Genomic DNA, 16,766 nt, shown 5'->3' on the forward strand with positions numbered 1-16,766 from the left:
AGAGAATCAGGATATTAAATAAAAAGCAAGAAGCAGCTGTGCAGCATAGCACTAAGATGAGTGGAAACTAAGTAGTGACAGAAAAAGAGAGAATGTTTGTTTAAAAAGGATTTTTCCGGTGGAGGAGATAGGATATTAAAGATAGAAAAATTTGCATAACGTCACTTCATCTGAATGTTTGCAGTATTTGAAACAAGGTAAACGAGTTGATGGCACAAACTGTTGCAACTGGGCATAATTAGGTAGTCATGACAGAACCGTGGTCACGAAGGACAGACAGGAAGGAAAGGGGAGGCGGTGTAGCTCTGATATTTAAGGATTACATCCGGGCAGTAGTGGGAGATGATTCTATGGAGAAAAAGGTTGAATCAATGAATTAGAAATATTAAGGGGAAAAAGTCACTGATAGGTGTAGTCTATAGGCCACCAAATAATATCACAGTGGGCAGACAATAAACAGAAATAACTGATACATCTAAATATGGAATGGCAATTATGGAGGCTTTTAATCTACATATTGAGTATTCAAACCAAGTCGGTCAAGCCAGCCTTCAGGAGGGGTTCATAGAATGTATACACGAACAGTTTCCTCGAACAGTATGTATAATGAAACCTATGAGGGAACAAACCATCCTAGATCTGATCCTGTGCAATGTACCAGGAATAATTAGTGATCTCATAGTTTGGGATCCTCTCGGAAGGAGTGCTCAAAGATGGAGGGTGAGAAGGTAAAATTCAAGCCAGTATCAGTATCTTGTGCTTAAACAAAAGAGACTACAATAGGATGGGGAAGGAGTTGGCTAAGGTAGTTTGGGAGCAAAGACTATATGATGGGTCAATTGAGGAACAGTGGAGGACTTTCAAAGCAACATTTTACAGCGCTCATCAAAAGAATATACACATGAAACGGAAGGATTGCAGGAAAAAGGATAATCAACCATAGATGGCTATGGAAATAAATGAGGGTATCAAATTGAAAGTTAAACATTCAAAGTGGCAAAGGTGAATGGGAAACTAGAGGACTGGGAAATCTTTATAGGCAGTGTAGCACTGAGATGACTGGAAACTAGGTAGTGACAGAAAAAGAGAGAATGTTTGTTTAAAAAGAAAGATTCTTCTGGTGGAGGAGATAGGATTTTAAAGATAGAAAAACTTGCATATCGACACTTCACCTGAATGTTCACAGTATTTGAAACAAGGTAAAAGATTATGAGAGCAAACTGGCCCCGAATATAAAAAGATAGTAAAGATTTCTACAAATATAAGTTGAAAAAAAGAGTGGCTAAAGTAAACATTGGTCCTTTATCAAACGAGAAGGTGGATGTCATAGTGGGAAATGAGGAAACGGCTGAGGCCTTGAACTGGTATTCTGTGTCGGTCTTCACAGTGGAAGACACAAATAACATGCCACTAATTGATGACAAGCAGGCTATGGCAGATGAGTACCTATAAGAGATCATTATCAGTAAAGAGGTAGTGTTGGACAAGCTAATGGAACTAAAGGTAGAAAAGTCTCCTGGCCCTGATGGAATGCATCCCAGGGTACTAAAAAGGGATGGCAGGAGAAATAGCAAGTGGTAATTTACCAAAATTTGCTCAACTCTGGGGTGGTTCCAGCAGATCGGAAAACAGCAAATGTGACTCCAGTACTTGAAAAAGTAAACAAAAGATAAGTAACTATAGGTCTGTTAACTTAACGTTGTAATAGGGAAAATGCTTAAATCTATCATCAGGGAAGAACTAGTGAGAAATCTGGGTAGAAATTGTCGCATTTGGCAGACACAGTATGGATTAATGAAAGGCAGGTCACGCGAAACTAATTTACTGGAATTCTTAGAGGACTTTACAAGTGCAGTGGACAACAGGGAACCAGTGGAGCTGGTATAGTTAGATTTCCAGAAGGTATCTGATAAGATACCACACAAAAGGCTGCTGCATAAGATAAAGGTGCCTGGCATTAACTAATAGAAAACAAAGAGTAAGGAATAAATGTGTGTTTTTGGGTTGGTGATCAATGGCTAACGGTATGCCTCAGGGATCAGTGCTGGGACCAAAATTGTTTACAATTTACAAAGATGATTTAGAGTTGGGGACCAAGTGTAGTGTGGCAATGTTTGCAGATGACACTAAGATGATTGGCAGAGCCAAGTGTGCAGAGGACACAAAATCTGCAGAGGGATATAGATATGTTAAATGAGTGGGCAAGGGTCTGGCAGATGGAGTACAATGTTGGTCAATATGAGGTCATTCATTTTGATAAGAAGAACAGTAAAATGGACTATTATTTAAATGGTGAAAAATTGCAGCATGCTGCTGTGCAGAGACACGTGGGTTGTCCTTCTGCATGAATCACAAAACATTGGTTAGCATACGCAGCAGGTAATTAAGAAGGCCAATGGAATATTGTCCTTTATTGCTAGAGGGATGGTGTTTAAAAATAGGGAGGTTATGTTTTGGATCAAATTACTGCAGATGCTGGAATCTGTACTGAAAACAACAAATGCTGGAGATCACAGCGGGCCAGGCAGCATCCAAGCAGAGGGGAAGCTAACATTTCATGTCGAGATGACTCTTCATTAGAACTGAAATGAAGTGTGGAGGGACAGCAGTTGTGCAGACTTCACTTCAGTTCTGATGAATAGTTATCTAGACTCAAAATGTTAGCTTGCTCTCCTTCCATGGGTGCTGCCTGACCAGAGGTTATGCTGCAGCTGCATAAAGATGCTAGTGAGGCCACAGGAGGAGTATTGTGTACAGTTTTGGATCCTTACTTGAGAAAGGATGTACTGACACTGAAGGTAGTGCAGAGAAGATTCACTAGGTTGATTCTGGAGTTGAGAAGGCTGGATTACAAGGAGAGATTGACTGGACAGGGACTATACACTTTGGAATTTAAAAGAGTGAGGGCACATTTTATAGAAACATGTAAAATTATGAAGGGAATAGATAAGACAGAAGCAGGGATGTTGTTTCCACTGGCAGGTAAAACTAGAACCGGGAGCACACAGTTATGAAATAAAGGGAGCAGATTTAGAGCTGAGTTGAGGAGGAACGTCTTCATCCAAATGGTTGCGAATCTGTAGATTTCCCTGTCTAGTGAAGCAGTTGAGGCAACCTCATTGAATGTTTTAAGGCAAAGATAGAGTTTTGAACAGCTGAGGAATTCATGGTTATGGTGAGTGAGCGTTAAGTGGAGCCGAGTCCACGAAGAGATGAGCCATGATTTTATTGAATGGTGGAGCAGATTGGAAGGGCCAGATGGCTGACTCTGCTCCTTTTTTAATTTCTTCTATTTACTCATTGTCCATTGTATAATACTCAATCATTGTGCAGGTATAGCACGTATAAACACATGCATAGAGTAAGGCCCATTAGGATCATGCTAGGGTGTTAAACAGTTACTTCACATCTGTTTTCAGTTTGGAGGAAAATGCAGAAGATGGACAATGAAATTCTTGAATAGCTTAGTATCGGGAGCGAAGTATTCGGGTTTTTGGCTGGCTTAAAAATGGACAAATTTTTGTTCCATCCCAAGCAGCTGTAGAAGATGAGGAGGGAAATTACAGGGGTTCTGCACCAAATTTTTAATCATTCTGGCAATGGGGAGCTGCCAATTGATTGGAAGACAGATAAAGTTGTTCCACTTTTCAAAGAAGGTGGTAGAGATAAATCAGGGAATTACAGAGCAGAGCAGTGAGCCTTACATTAATTGGAGAAAATTCTGAATTAATCTCCATTTGGTGAGGCAAGGTTTGATCAGCACTGCTTTGTTAGAGGGAGGTCATGCCGAACAAGTCCAACTGAGTTTTGAGAGGAGGTGACCAGGTGTGTAGATGAGGGTAGTGCAATTCATGTAGTTTACATGGATTTCAGCAAAACTTTTGACAAAGTTCAATATGGTAGTTTTATGAAGGTGTAGGTGAGTACTGTACCTTTAAGAGAGAGTGGAAGCTGGCACGGACCGAGAGAGGCACAGTATGCTGAAAAATTTTAAAATGTAACATTTGGTTGAAACAAATAGCTGGAGCTGCACTGCCATGGTACAAAACAAATTCAAATTTTGCCAGTTTAAATTATACCCCAGATACAAAATTCAATCAAATTTGAATTTTACTGTTTTGGATGACATCAAACTAATGAAATGATCTGATGTTTTGGGGTATAATATCAGACATTTTGCACAGTTAGGGGGAAGAACAGCAAAGAGCTGCCAAGCACCAACATAACAGCCAGCAGAATAGCTCTTTGAAAGGTACTTGTCCATAAGAAATCTATGCCGCAGAACACCAAAGCTGACCTAGAGAAATCTACAGAGAAAGTTTGATTAAGAGAAAGGAGTATAAATAGTTGTTGTTTAATGTTCTCTTTTGGATTAAAATAAAATTGCTAAATTTTTTCTTAAATTAGTGGTTTTTGGGATAGTTCTTTGCCACTCGAAATTTAACTGAATATGGCGCGGGGTGAACTTTTCTGTGTGGCCAGTTTAAATTATAGTAGAGGGGTTTGCCCAGTATCATAACAATAGACTTATAAAGAAGGTAAACACACATGGGATCCAGATAACTTTGAAAGTAATTGGATCCAAAAGTAATTGGAGAGAGGGTGATGGTAAGAAAGCTGTTTGTGATTGGTGATCAGTGCCTACTGGTGTACCAAAGGGATCAATGTAGGGTCCCTTTATTATTGAGGATATGGAAGTAAATGTGGAGGGAATGACAAGTGTGCTTATTTATGACATGAAGATTGGCCGGGTGATTCATACTGAGGAAGAAGGCTGGGTTATAGGAGGATAAAGATGTCTTGGTCAGATGAGAGGGCAGATGGAACTTAACCCTGATAAATGTGAAGTCACAAGACAAGAGAATACTCAATGAATGGCAGGACTCGAAGAAGTTCATCGAATGGGAAGGTTCTTTGGGTGCTTGTCCACAGATCCCTGAAGGCAGCAGGTTTAAAGGATAATTAAGAGGCATACTTGACACTTGCATTTATCAATCGTACGGTGGCACTGTGGTTAGCACTGCTGCCTCACAGCGCCAGAGACCTGGGTTCAATTCCCTCCTCAGGCGACTGACTGTGTGGAGTTTGCATATTCTCCCAGTGTCTGCGTGGGTTTCCTCCGGGTGCTCCGGTTTCCTCCAAAAATGTGCAGGTTCGGTGAATTGGCCAAAAATGTGCAGGTTCGGTGAATTGGCCATGCTAAATTGCCCGTAGTATTAGGTGATCCGTAGGGGGATGGGTTGCGCTTCGGTGGGTCGGTGTGGACTTGTTGGGCCGAAGGGCCTGTTTCCACACTGTAAGTAATCTAATCTAATCTAATCAAAGCACAGAATATAATTGCAGGGAGATAGAAAAATCTCAACACCAGCCACTACTTTGAGAAATGTATGTTTTTTTACAATGTATTAGATACATTTACAATGTATCTTATTTCAAATGTTATTACATCTGAAATGTTCAATGAGACAGGTTGTGTTCTGAAGCTCAAAGGAGCCAGAGGGCTCAAGAACCATGGCGCAGGCCTAGTCGGGAACTGGAAACCTTCTGTTTGAAAACTGCTGTCAACAGATGCTTTGTAATTGGTTAGTTGTTTTTAAAATGATGTGATTAATATTATTGCTTTGTTTTAATGGTATTTAACCATTAAACTGATTGGGATTGTAAAAGTGTTCAGAAGAAGAATTTATCCAAAAAAGAGTTTTTCTGTATGTACCAATGTTGACATTCAGATTTGTGTGTGTCATCTGGACCCTGTACTTTGATGTTTACATCGAAACTTTTGAATTCATTTAAGGAACGTGGGCACCACTGGCTAGGACATCATTTACTGTCCACCCTGAACCGGCCAGAAGAGACAATCACATGGAGGCCAGCCCAGGCGAGGACAGCAGAATTCTTTCTGTAAAGAGCATTACTGAAACAAATTGATTTGTTTTAAACCACTAATCAAAAATGGTTGTTATTATATTGAATACAAATTTCACAATCTGCCTAAAGGGATTTATACCTCTGACCCCAGAACAATAGCCAGGAGATCTGGATTACTAGTCCAGTGACATTACTACCATGTACTCATTGAATTGAAATACCTGAACAGATGGCAAACTTCCTTGGTTGAGTGTTCAAACATTTGATTTGTCTACTTAAGACTGTAATATATTCAGCTCTAGAGGTTTTATTGACATGCTTATGCAAAACATTATGTATGTTTGGGTGAGAACTAAAATCATGAAAACATTCAATCCAGGAGAAGCTGAGCTTTGTTTGATTGTCAATTCTAATTGGATTATATTCTTGTCAAGTAGAAATGGAGCAGTTTTTTTTAAAAGGAGAAAGTGAGGGCTGCAGATGCTGGAGATCAGAGCTGAAAATGTGTTGCTGGAAAAGCGCAGCAGGTCAGGCAGCATCCAAGGAACAGGAGAATCGACGTTTTGGGCATAAGCCCTTCTTCATTCCTGAAGAAGGGCTTATGCCCGAAACATCGATTCTCCTGTTCCTTGGATGCTGCCTGACCTGCTGCGCTTTTCCAGCAACACATTTTCAGCTAGTTTTTTTAAAAACAGATTTATGACTACTTAAATGGTCACAGTTTTAAAAGGAATCTGAATGGCTAGGGTGAGTCCTTGACTGGTTTATGAGCTCCAAGATATATTACAAGTGGAGGCTGAATGGATGTTTATTTTTCTAACAGTTACACAAGCATTTCAAAGACTTTTCAGTTTTATTACCAGTTTCCTGCCAGGGCTTTAGATTAGTCTCTGTGGAGAAATATGAAGGGGTATGCAATGGACATACCAAATATGTAGCTGAAAATGTGTTGCTGGAAAAGCGCAGCAGGTCAGGCAGAATCCAAGGAGCAGGAGAATCGACGTTTTGGGCATGAACCCTTCTTCAGGAGATCATGCCCAAAACGCCGATTCTCCTGCTCCTTGGATGCTGCCTGACCTGCTGCGCTTTTCCAGCAACCCATTTTCAGCTCTGATCTCCAGCATCTGCAGTCCTCACTTTCTCCATACCAAATATGTAGACTGAGGAGAACAGCGGAGGCATGTAGGGTACCGAAACGGGAACGGTACATGAGGTTAGGGCTAGAAGCCTAACAATCAGGTACAGAACAGTTCCAGTGTTCCAGTAGAAGGAACCATGTTTTCTAATCATCCTCTCCTTTGTACCCATCTTAGTCTGTTTGATGAGTCAGAAACACTTACTTAAGCCTGCCGATAAACTGTGCAGTGAAAATAATGAGTATGTATGTTGAACCAGGAATGGGATTTCAGAAATTACCCAATTTACATTTCCTATTTCAAAAGGCAAAACCCTACTCACTGACTTTCCATCTTTTAGGAGTCCTTCTCTGAGCATTGGGCCAGACTCAGTTTTTAAGAGACCTCCATTGTTCGTTAATTCAAAGTTCATTCAGCACATATGACATACTCAAACAATTCTATTGTACACAGCCAGATCCCACAAACAGTAAAAGATTACTGACCAGATAATCTGCGAATGTCTTTGATTGAGGATGAAATATTTGATAACAGAACCCGAAGAACTCACCTGCTTCTTTCCCAAATATCACCATGAATCTTTTACAACCACAAGGGCAAAAAAAAAAGGACTTTGATTTAGCGACTCATCCGAAAGACTGTGCCTCTAATAATCTAGCACTGCCTCAGTATTGCACAGCTGCTTATATTAGACTTTACACTCAAGTCTCAGGAGTGGGCTTGCACCTACAAGCTTCTGACACTGAGCCATAGGCTGCTATATCCACTGTGTAATAAATTCATTTACAGCACTGTGTCTGCATGCAAGAGACTGGTTGATCACGTACCTGGTACTAATGCTTTAAGTTTATCCCAGATTTTAACGTAGCGGAAAGGTGTGATGACAGAGTTGGTACGCAGCTCAGTGGGTTCATCTACTGGTTTGACATGCTCCTGTCTACACCTGGAATAGAGCAACTTCACAAGAATGTTACAATAACCTAATGCTTTACAAAAACAAAACCTTCCAAATTTCTCCGGTAAAAGCAAATACTGCGGACTCTAGAAATACGATACAAACACAAAATGCTGGAGAAATTCAGCAAGTCCGGCAACATCCATGGAGGGAAATAGAGTTTCTCTCCATGGATGTTTCGAATGTTTCGAATCAGGTATGACACTTTAGAGGGAGTGAGCTTTTCCAGAATTCTGTGTTTGTTTCCCCCAAATTTCTCATCTCAAGTTGGAAGAGACAGGCAGCCCGTGAGCACAGTGTCAAAGTTGCCACTCTTTTCATACAAGCTTGTGGCCATGTTGTCAAGGCAAACCAGGCCAAGTCTGAAATTGTTCCCAGTTTAAGAAAACAAATTAGTCACAGAACATTTTAAAGGTGTTTTACAGCTAAAAACGTACTCCTTGTTTTGAAGTACCATTGCAGTTTTGATGCAATATGCCTCTTTAAAGGGTGTAGGTTAAACTTTTGCTAATATTGCCATGTGCACAGGATATGATGAAATCATCCCATGACTTTGAGTAGTTGGTGAGGAGTAAGATCAAATGCTGGTTACCACCATGGTGCCCACAGTTCAAGGAAGAAACCAACACAATATAAGAACAACTAATATCCTGAGCAGCTAACTTTGTTTCAATATACTCAAATAAGTTAAGTGATTAGAGATTTCAAGGGTGATGCAATATTGTATCTCGGTGAAGATGCTAATCCATATATTGGTCCACTACATAAGTGTCCATTCACATCCCACACAAGATGAATGCCAAACTGAACAAGATAGAAAGAGATGATTCGGTTAAAAGGACTAATGTAGCACCAACATGATTGTCAATGAAGGCAGCTGGTTATTTTTGAATTTGTTTAGAACTAAGGCATGTAAATCTGGCTGTAGCACAATGCGCTCAGAAAATTCCACACTTTAGAATCTCAATCCCAAATTTATGATTGCCAAATTCTTCAGCAAACCCGTACTTTGGGCATTGGTTGGGACAGAGAGATCCTTCTTAGGAACTAACAATACTCCATACTCCCTTCGTGAGATATTGCTCATAAAGGATATTTTTCAACAATATATAGACTTGATGGTGTGCAAGATACCAGGATGCTTTTGCAAAGAAGACAGCATCGCCATCACAGGCACAAAGTGGAGCATGACAGAAATTTATACCTTCTGATAGAAGCTGCATGCAGAGAAAATTTGATGTTTAGTAGTTTGAAACGGAACACCAATACTCCACAAATTAACTTTTTGGATCCAACAATTCCGATACAAACATTTTTCCTGATCCTGGTAAGCTAAAGGTGTCAACGCAATGGCCATTCTACAAGATAAAATGATCTGCAACTCTGCCTCAGTATTTCTAATACTCTTACTTTCAATAGTGCCCGGAAAGCCTCTCAGTTATTTATGAACTTCTAATCTAAATTTTTTTGTTGGCAGGAGGATCTAGTTTTTTTAAAATGACATTGAAATGTCTTTAACTGAAGCAACTGACACATCTTGAAAAAGACTTAGAGCATGACTTCTCCAGAAGAGGAAATCTATTGCTTTTCCCTCCAGGTGTTTGTCAGCTGCCCAAGCCAATCAAATAGAGAATTGAAATCCTTGGCAATTGTATTTGGCATCCAGCCAGTATGTAGCTGGAAAGAAGTTCTGTAGTGGAAACAAATCATGTGACACAAATGATCTGACAAAAACCCTAATTTGTGCAACACCAAGATTATAGTGCCTGTTTCTCAAAACACAAAAGTATTATTGTAACGTGCCTTTATGCCAGGAATTTCCATGCTCACTTATGATACTTAAAGCCATCTACCTAACACATCAAAAACTGCAGAGCTCTCCCCAGTCTGCAAGGAAATCTCATGGACATGAATTTTGGGCAACATAAATTCCAAGCATTGTAGCAGGATATATACAATGATCACATATTCTAAAAGGTTAGGATCTATCCTCTAAAAGGCATGTGCAAATCATATCACATCAGTTGCTACTGTATCTTGAAAAAGTACAATTAATTTTGTACAGCAAGGCTACGATAATGACCAGATAATCTTAGATGTTGGTTAAGGGAGGTGTGTTGGAAAAGTCTTCTGTTCTTCAAAATGTTGCCATGCAATCTTTTACATCCACTTGAAGGGGCAGACCGGTGCCTCAATATTGCATTTTGCAATAGATAGCAACTCTTCACAGTCAAGCCTTCCTAAAGAAGTGCACTGTAGTCTGGATTTTGTGCTCAGTCACTGGAATCTGATTCAAATCTATGAACTTGTGGTAGAAAGCCTGAATACCAATTAAACTATGACTGACACCAAGTGTGCTTTGCAGCCAAGGGGACTCTGGCTAGCGCTGTGACCTCAGAGTGCCAATGACCCAGGGGTGATTCTAGCCTCAGGCGACTGTCTGTGTGGAGTTTGCACGTCCTCTGTGCTTGTGTGAGTTTTGACTGGGTGGTTCAGTTTCCTCCCGCAGTCCAAAGATGTGCACGTTGGTGGATTAGCCATGCTAAATTGCCCCATATTGTCCAGAGTTACGTCGGTTAGGTGGATTAGCCGTGGTAAAATGTGGATTATGGTGATAAGGCAGGGATTTGGGTCTGGGAGAGATATTCTTTGAAAGGTCAGCTGTAGACTCGATGGGTTGAATGGCCTCTTTCCACACTGTAGAATTTCTATGATTCTATTCTATGGTTATCCTTCTCCAAACTCCATTGGCCATGACAGTAAACTATAGCACTGGACATAATTCCAGTCAAGCCCAACTAACTCAGAAGACATTTAGTATTAAACATGGGAGTGTGATATCTGTGTGGGTTAGGCTGTGTACATATCCAGTCAGATCAGCAGTGGGAACTCGGGAGCATATATTTAGAAAGAACTTCAGACACGTACCTGTCCAGCAGCAGTTTGATATCCTAAAGAAAAGTGAAAAACCAAAACAAAATAGAAGGTTATAATTTTCACATTTGACAGTTACGAGAAAGAATTGTCTGTATAATAAAATTATCCACAAAGAACATGCAGTGAAAGTTCATTAATCAGACTTGGTTAGCACAACATGAGGTTTTTGATGTAATATACTAGCTGTTTGGAAGAATCCTTGTATGGAGTCATAGTGATAGCCAGCATGGAAACAGACCCTTTGGTTTAACTTGTCCATGCTGACCAGGTTTCCTAAACTGAATTAATCAGTTTGCCAGCCTTGGCCCATGTCCCTCTAAAATTTTACTATTCACATACCTGTCCAAAAGTCCTTTAAATACTGTAAATGTACCCACCTCTGCCATTTCCTCGGTTAGCTTGTTACACATACACACACCACCCTCCCTTTTAAATCTTTCCCCTCTCACCTTAAACCTCTCTCCTTTAGTTTTGGTCTCCCCTATCGTGGGGAAAAGACCATTGCTATTCACTCTACCTATACCCCTCATAATTTTATAAACATCTATAAGATCACCTCTCAGCCTCCTACACTCGAGGCAAAAATAAGTCCAAGCCTATTCAGTCTCTGTAACATCCTCGTAAATCATTTTTGCACCCAGAATGAGTAGGAACATTTCCTGGTCAGCCAGAACATAATGGTCGCTGTGCTGCATTATCCTCCTGACGTTAAAAGGCTCCACATATATTAGCAATCCCAATCCTCATTCTGAGGAATTACCAGATGATACACTTGAAATAACAAACAGAAATTCACTGATTTCTTTTTAATTGGTAAACCACCGCAGCACTGATGAGAACAGCATATCTGAATGTATGGAGAATCACAAATAGACCTAAATAGTTTAGACCTAACACGAAGATTAATACAGATATGTTAGCACCTTCCCCAAGCTCTGATCCCTTTGGTACTCCACTAGTCACTGCCTGTCATGCAGGGGATAAAAGAACCCATTTGTTCCTGCTCCTTGCTTCTTGTCTGCCAAGCAGCTGTCTTTCTATGTCAGTACACTATCCCCAAGCCCATGCATTTTAACATTACATCCTAATCTCTAATGTGCGATCTTATTAAAAGCTTTCTGAAAGTCCAAGTAAAGCAAGTTAATTGGCTCCCCTTATCAATTCTACTAGTTACATTTTTTGAAAGCTTCTCGTAGGTTTGTCAAGCATTATTTCTTTTTCATGAACTCATGTTGCCTCTCTGATCCTGTCACTGTTTTCCAAACGCTCTGCTATTTTATAATGGACCCTCGCATTTCCCCACTGCTGGCAGGCAAACCAGTCTATAATTCTATTTTCTCTCTACCTTTTGTTTTAAAAAATAGGTTGGATACATTGGTGCTAAAGCATTATGATGATTAGGATATTTAATATCATTCCAGGACATAAATAGCTTACAGCTTAACACTCTGAAATGAAATGAAGCTGCATATCTAATAGAATGGGCTAGCCATGACTTACCAAAATTCCCCAATTTGAGGAACAGTGACAGATTAGACTTAGCAAACATTATATCACGATTCGAGAGAGAAGGGAGAGAGGCAATAGGGAACCACAGACCTTTAACAGGTCTGCTACCTGTTACAAGTCTTAACAATGCATTTAGTAAACCATAATATGATTAAGATAAACTAACAAGGTTTTACAAAAGGGAAATCCTGTGTGACATTTATGAGGGTACTTTGAGGATGTAACTAGGAGGGTAGGTCAAAGGGATCCAGTAATTTTAGTGTACTTGGACTTCCCAAAGGCAATCAAGAAGATGTTACACTAGATAAGGTTCATGGACTTTGGCGATGTACTGGTATAGAGAATTGGTTTGTGGACAAGAAGCAGAAAATAGGGATAAATGGGCATTTTCAAGTGACTGCACTTGATAGGCTTAACTTGCTGCCAGGATCAGTGCTGGAACCTCAGCTACAGACTCTTTTACAGTCTGTACTAATGAGACAGAATAATGTATCTAAATTTACTGACAAGACAAAGTTAAGTGGAAATGCAACACTGAGGAGAATATAAAGTGGATGCAAAGAACAGTTAAGTGAATGGACAAGGCAACACTGAAGTTAATGGAAGTATGATGTTATTCACTTTGGTCATAAGAATGGAAAAGCAGAATATTTTTAAACAATGTGAAACTTCTGAATATTGGTGTTCAAAGACGGAGGTGAACTCTTGCAGAGAAAGTAAGTTAACATGCAGGAACAACAAGCAAAGTAGTTGGCCTGTGGCCATTATTGCACAGTGATTTGAGTCTTGCTGCAATTGAAGAGGACTTTGGTGAAATCACACCAAATACAATGCAGTTTTGGTCCACATATTTAGTAAAGGGTATAGCTACACTAGAGGCAGTACAATAGAAGTTCACTAGAATGGCACCTAGGATAAAAGTATTGTCATCTGATTACAAGCTGTGTAAATTGGATCTATATTCTTTGGTGTTCATAAAGATTATGGAAAGTTTGGGGGTGAGGGTGACAGGGTAAACGCAATGGTTGTTTTGTTGTTTCTAGGAAGCATAATGATGAGAAGAAATTTCTTCACTCAAAAGATTATCAATCTTTGGAATTCCCCATACTGTAAGGCATTGATAAGCTATAATTGAAGATACTTAAGATTGAGATAAGACTTATTCATTTGATCTCTCAGAGAATCATCCAATATGGGCAGCGGGCTGAAGTCCAAGATTAGCCAATGAACATGGAACCGTCTCAAAGAATTATATGTTCTCGAGCTGTTCCAATCTCAAGTTCTCAAGTCACCCTTGGATAAGCAGGAAACCCATGAGCTTCCAAATCAAGGTGGCATTGGTTCAAATCTGACACGTGACCAACCAACATCTGACAATTCCATAAATCCCAACAACAACAAAAAAAAAGATGGTCCTTCACTGCTACAGGTGAGATAGTAGCCCAAGGTCTTATCTTCCTCATGAGGTGAATGTAAAATATCCCATTGCCTTTGTTGCCCTGGTTATTATTTATCCTTCAATCTCACTTGAACACCACCAGACTGCTGGTTATAGGAGCTTGTTGTGTGCAAAATAGTTGCATCTTGTCTGCAATTACAACAGTGACTGCACTCCAAAATATAAATGATATGGATGTTGTGTCAGGAATGCTGCTATATAAATGCAAAATTGTTCAGTTTTTCATCTATTAACATTTTCCTCAAAGCTTCTGAAGTACTGAGCAAAGAACACAGGTGAAAGGAGCAAAAGGTGAAGGATACATTTGTTTCATGTTTCCCACAGATTGCCTTCTCACCTGGAGAAGCTCTAGAGGTTCCTTGAAACTTAGTTGCAACTGGACATCCAGAATGATTTGCTCAATTGAGGACATTTCCCTTTGGATCTTCTGCACGTTTTCTTGCAAGGGTTCAATGATTTGGCACACTTGCTGCTCAATCTTTGATTGCAGTTCTTGTTTCTTTTCATCCAAAAATTGATAGATGGCGAACAGATCGGCATCAACCTGCTCCTTCAGCAGTTTGCCTTGCTCCTGGGTGAAAATTATCCAGTAAAGTCTATCAATATAAGTTATTATTTTCTGAGTAGTTGGAGATACAGCTGCATGTCTAATTTGGTTGGCTAAGGCTTGCAGCTAACTAATAAAAACAAGCATTGGACAAAGGAGTTAAGCATACATTCCGAGGAGACCTAACATCAGAGGTAAAGGCAGTCCCTGGTCAGTGCTCTGTGGAGATGAGACGTTACCAGTCTTGTGACTGGCACTTTTACCAAGAAATGCTGATCTGCTGATTTAATCAATCATACCTTCATTTTTACCTCTGATGGCACTGTTTCAAAACAAAACCATGACTCCCCCTTCACCCTAGGCATTCCCCCTGTTCAGCTCTCAGCTTTGTTCACTGTTCCAGGATCATCCAACAATACAAAGAAAATCCCTAGCCTCTGCTCTTCATTGTAGACAGTATCTCATCCTTGTCCTCTCCATCCTCACCTCCAATAACAAAGGATAGAAGCTCACAAATTTCTGTCAATAAGACTGAGACCATCTGAACAGCTGAATCTGCCACTCCTTCCATTCCCAGGAACACACTAGGCCAACTGTCCTTGGAGGCTCCTCTCACTTCTTAACTTTGATCCTTCTTCAGTTTGTCTCCAATCTCTACTCATTAGAACTTTATCCTGGCTCCAACATTAATTAGTATTGTTAACAGTTCTCTCTCCTCAGGTACTGTCTATCATTCCCTCAAATCTGCTGTAAGCACCCACTCCTTAAATAAAGCAATAATCCTGTCCCAGTTCATGAGTAAACTATCACTCCATTTGCAACTGCGGTTTCATTTCAGATCTCCTTGAATATGTTGTTATTTCCAGAACTCCATCAAATCAGCTTTCCTTTTCAGCCAAGTCTAACAAAAACAAACTATCCTTCATGTCTGCAGCCACTGATACTGTTGACCACACCATCATTTTCAACTCGGACAGCTGGGGAGGACTATATTTGACTGGTTCCATGCTCATCTACCTGATCATAGCTAGAATACAACTTGCGATGGCTTCTCTTTCTGTTCCTGCACTGTTATCTCTGGTATCCTGATGAGGATTTATCCTTGATTGAAAACAAAAAGTGCTGGAGATTACAGCAGGTCAGGAAGCCTCCATGGAGAGAAAATAAGCTACATTTTGAGTCTTGAGCTTCATCAGAGCTATCCTTGTTCTCCGCCTAATCCTCATGCGACACCTTGGGTAAATTCATACAGAAACATAATCCCAGATTTCACCCGCATTCAGATAACATTTGGCTCTACCTCATTATCACTTCTCTTGATTTTTCTACTGTCTGTAAATTATCAGTCTGGATAAATAGAAATATCCATGTATTAAATATTGAGAAGACCAAAGCCCATTAAGTTTGCAACAGAGCTTACTGTGAAAAAGGACATGGAAGATATAGAATGCAGGGAAATAGATGGTGACATCTTGAAAAATGTCCATATTACACAGAGGAAGAAGTGCTGGATGTCTTGAAAAGTGGATAAATCTCCAGAACCTGATCAGATGTACCCTAGAACTCTGTGGGAAGCTAGGGAAGTAATTGCTGGGCTTCTTACTGAGATATTTGTATCATCGATAGTCACAGATTAGGTGCCAGAGGACTGGAGGTTGGCTAACGTACCACTGTTTAAGAAAGATGGTAAGGATAAGCCAGGGAACTATAGACCAGTGAGCCTGACATCGGTAACAGGCAAGTTGTTGGAGGGAATCCTAAGGGACAGGATACACATGTATTTGGAAGGGCAAGGACTGATTAGGGGTGAGGTAGTCCATAACTTGAGGGCATAGGTTTGGGGTGAGAGGGGAAAGATATAAAAGAGATCTAAGGGGCAACTTTTTCACACAGAGGGTGGTATGTGTATGGAATGAGCTGCCAGAGGAAGTGGTGAAGGCTAGTAAAGTTGCAACATTTAAAAGGCATCTGGATGAGAATATGAATAGGAAGGGTTTGGAGGATGTGGTCCAGGTGCTGAAAGGTGGGACTAGATTGAATTGGGATATCTGGTTGGCATGGCCAAGTTGGACCGAAGGGTCTCTTTCCATCCTGTACATCTCTATGACTAGGTTTGACCCTTTTTACAAATTTCCCTTCCATTGCTGCTAACTCTATTCTTTTTGCTGGCAAATGTCTAGTGCTAGACCAGTCTGCTTGTAATTTTGAGTGCTGTATTTGACTCCGACTTGAACTCCCATTTACCAGTACAGAGGTTCACTGAGGCCACCTATTTCCACCCATATCACACCTGCCTCAGCTTACGTCCTGTTGAAACATACAATCATACCTTTGTAACTCCTGGTCCTTATTATC

General features: G+C 40.3%; 1 protein-coding gene across 4 annotated transcripts in view; it reads right to left on the bottom strand.

Moving 5' to 3' along the window:
- Positions 1 to 16,766, bottom strand: part of LOC122541370 (zinc-binding protein A33-like) — a 38,589-nt gene that overhangs the window by 3,594 nt on the left and 18,229 nt on the right. For 3 of the 4 annotated variants that reach the window (XM_043678079.2, XM_043678076.2, XM_043678075.2), the window contains exons 4-6: positions 14,202 to 14,435; positions 10,888 to 10,910; positions 7,832 to 7,947 (exon numbers count right to left, since the gene is read on the bottom strand). In XM_043678079.2, coding sequence (XP_043534014.2) covers positions 7,832 to 7,947; positions 10,888 to 10,910; positions 14,202 to 14,435 — 373 coding nt within the window. The remainder of the gene's footprint in view (positions 1 to 7,831; positions 7,948 to 10,887; positions 10,911 to 14,201; positions 14,436 to 16,766) is intronic. The other variant, XM_087979420.1, reaches the window with a different exon arrangement.

Source organism: Chiloscyllium plagiosum, unplaced genomic scaffold, assembly GCF_037043375.1.
Source record: "Chiloscyllium plagiosum isolate Xiang-an unplaced genomic scaffold, Cpla_swu_hap1 HiC_scaffold_35, whole genome shotgun sequence".
NCBI classification, from domain to species: domain Eukaryota; kingdom Metazoa; phylum Chordata; class Chondrichthyes; order Orectolobiformes; family Hemiscylliidae; genus Chiloscyllium; species Chiloscyllium plagiosum.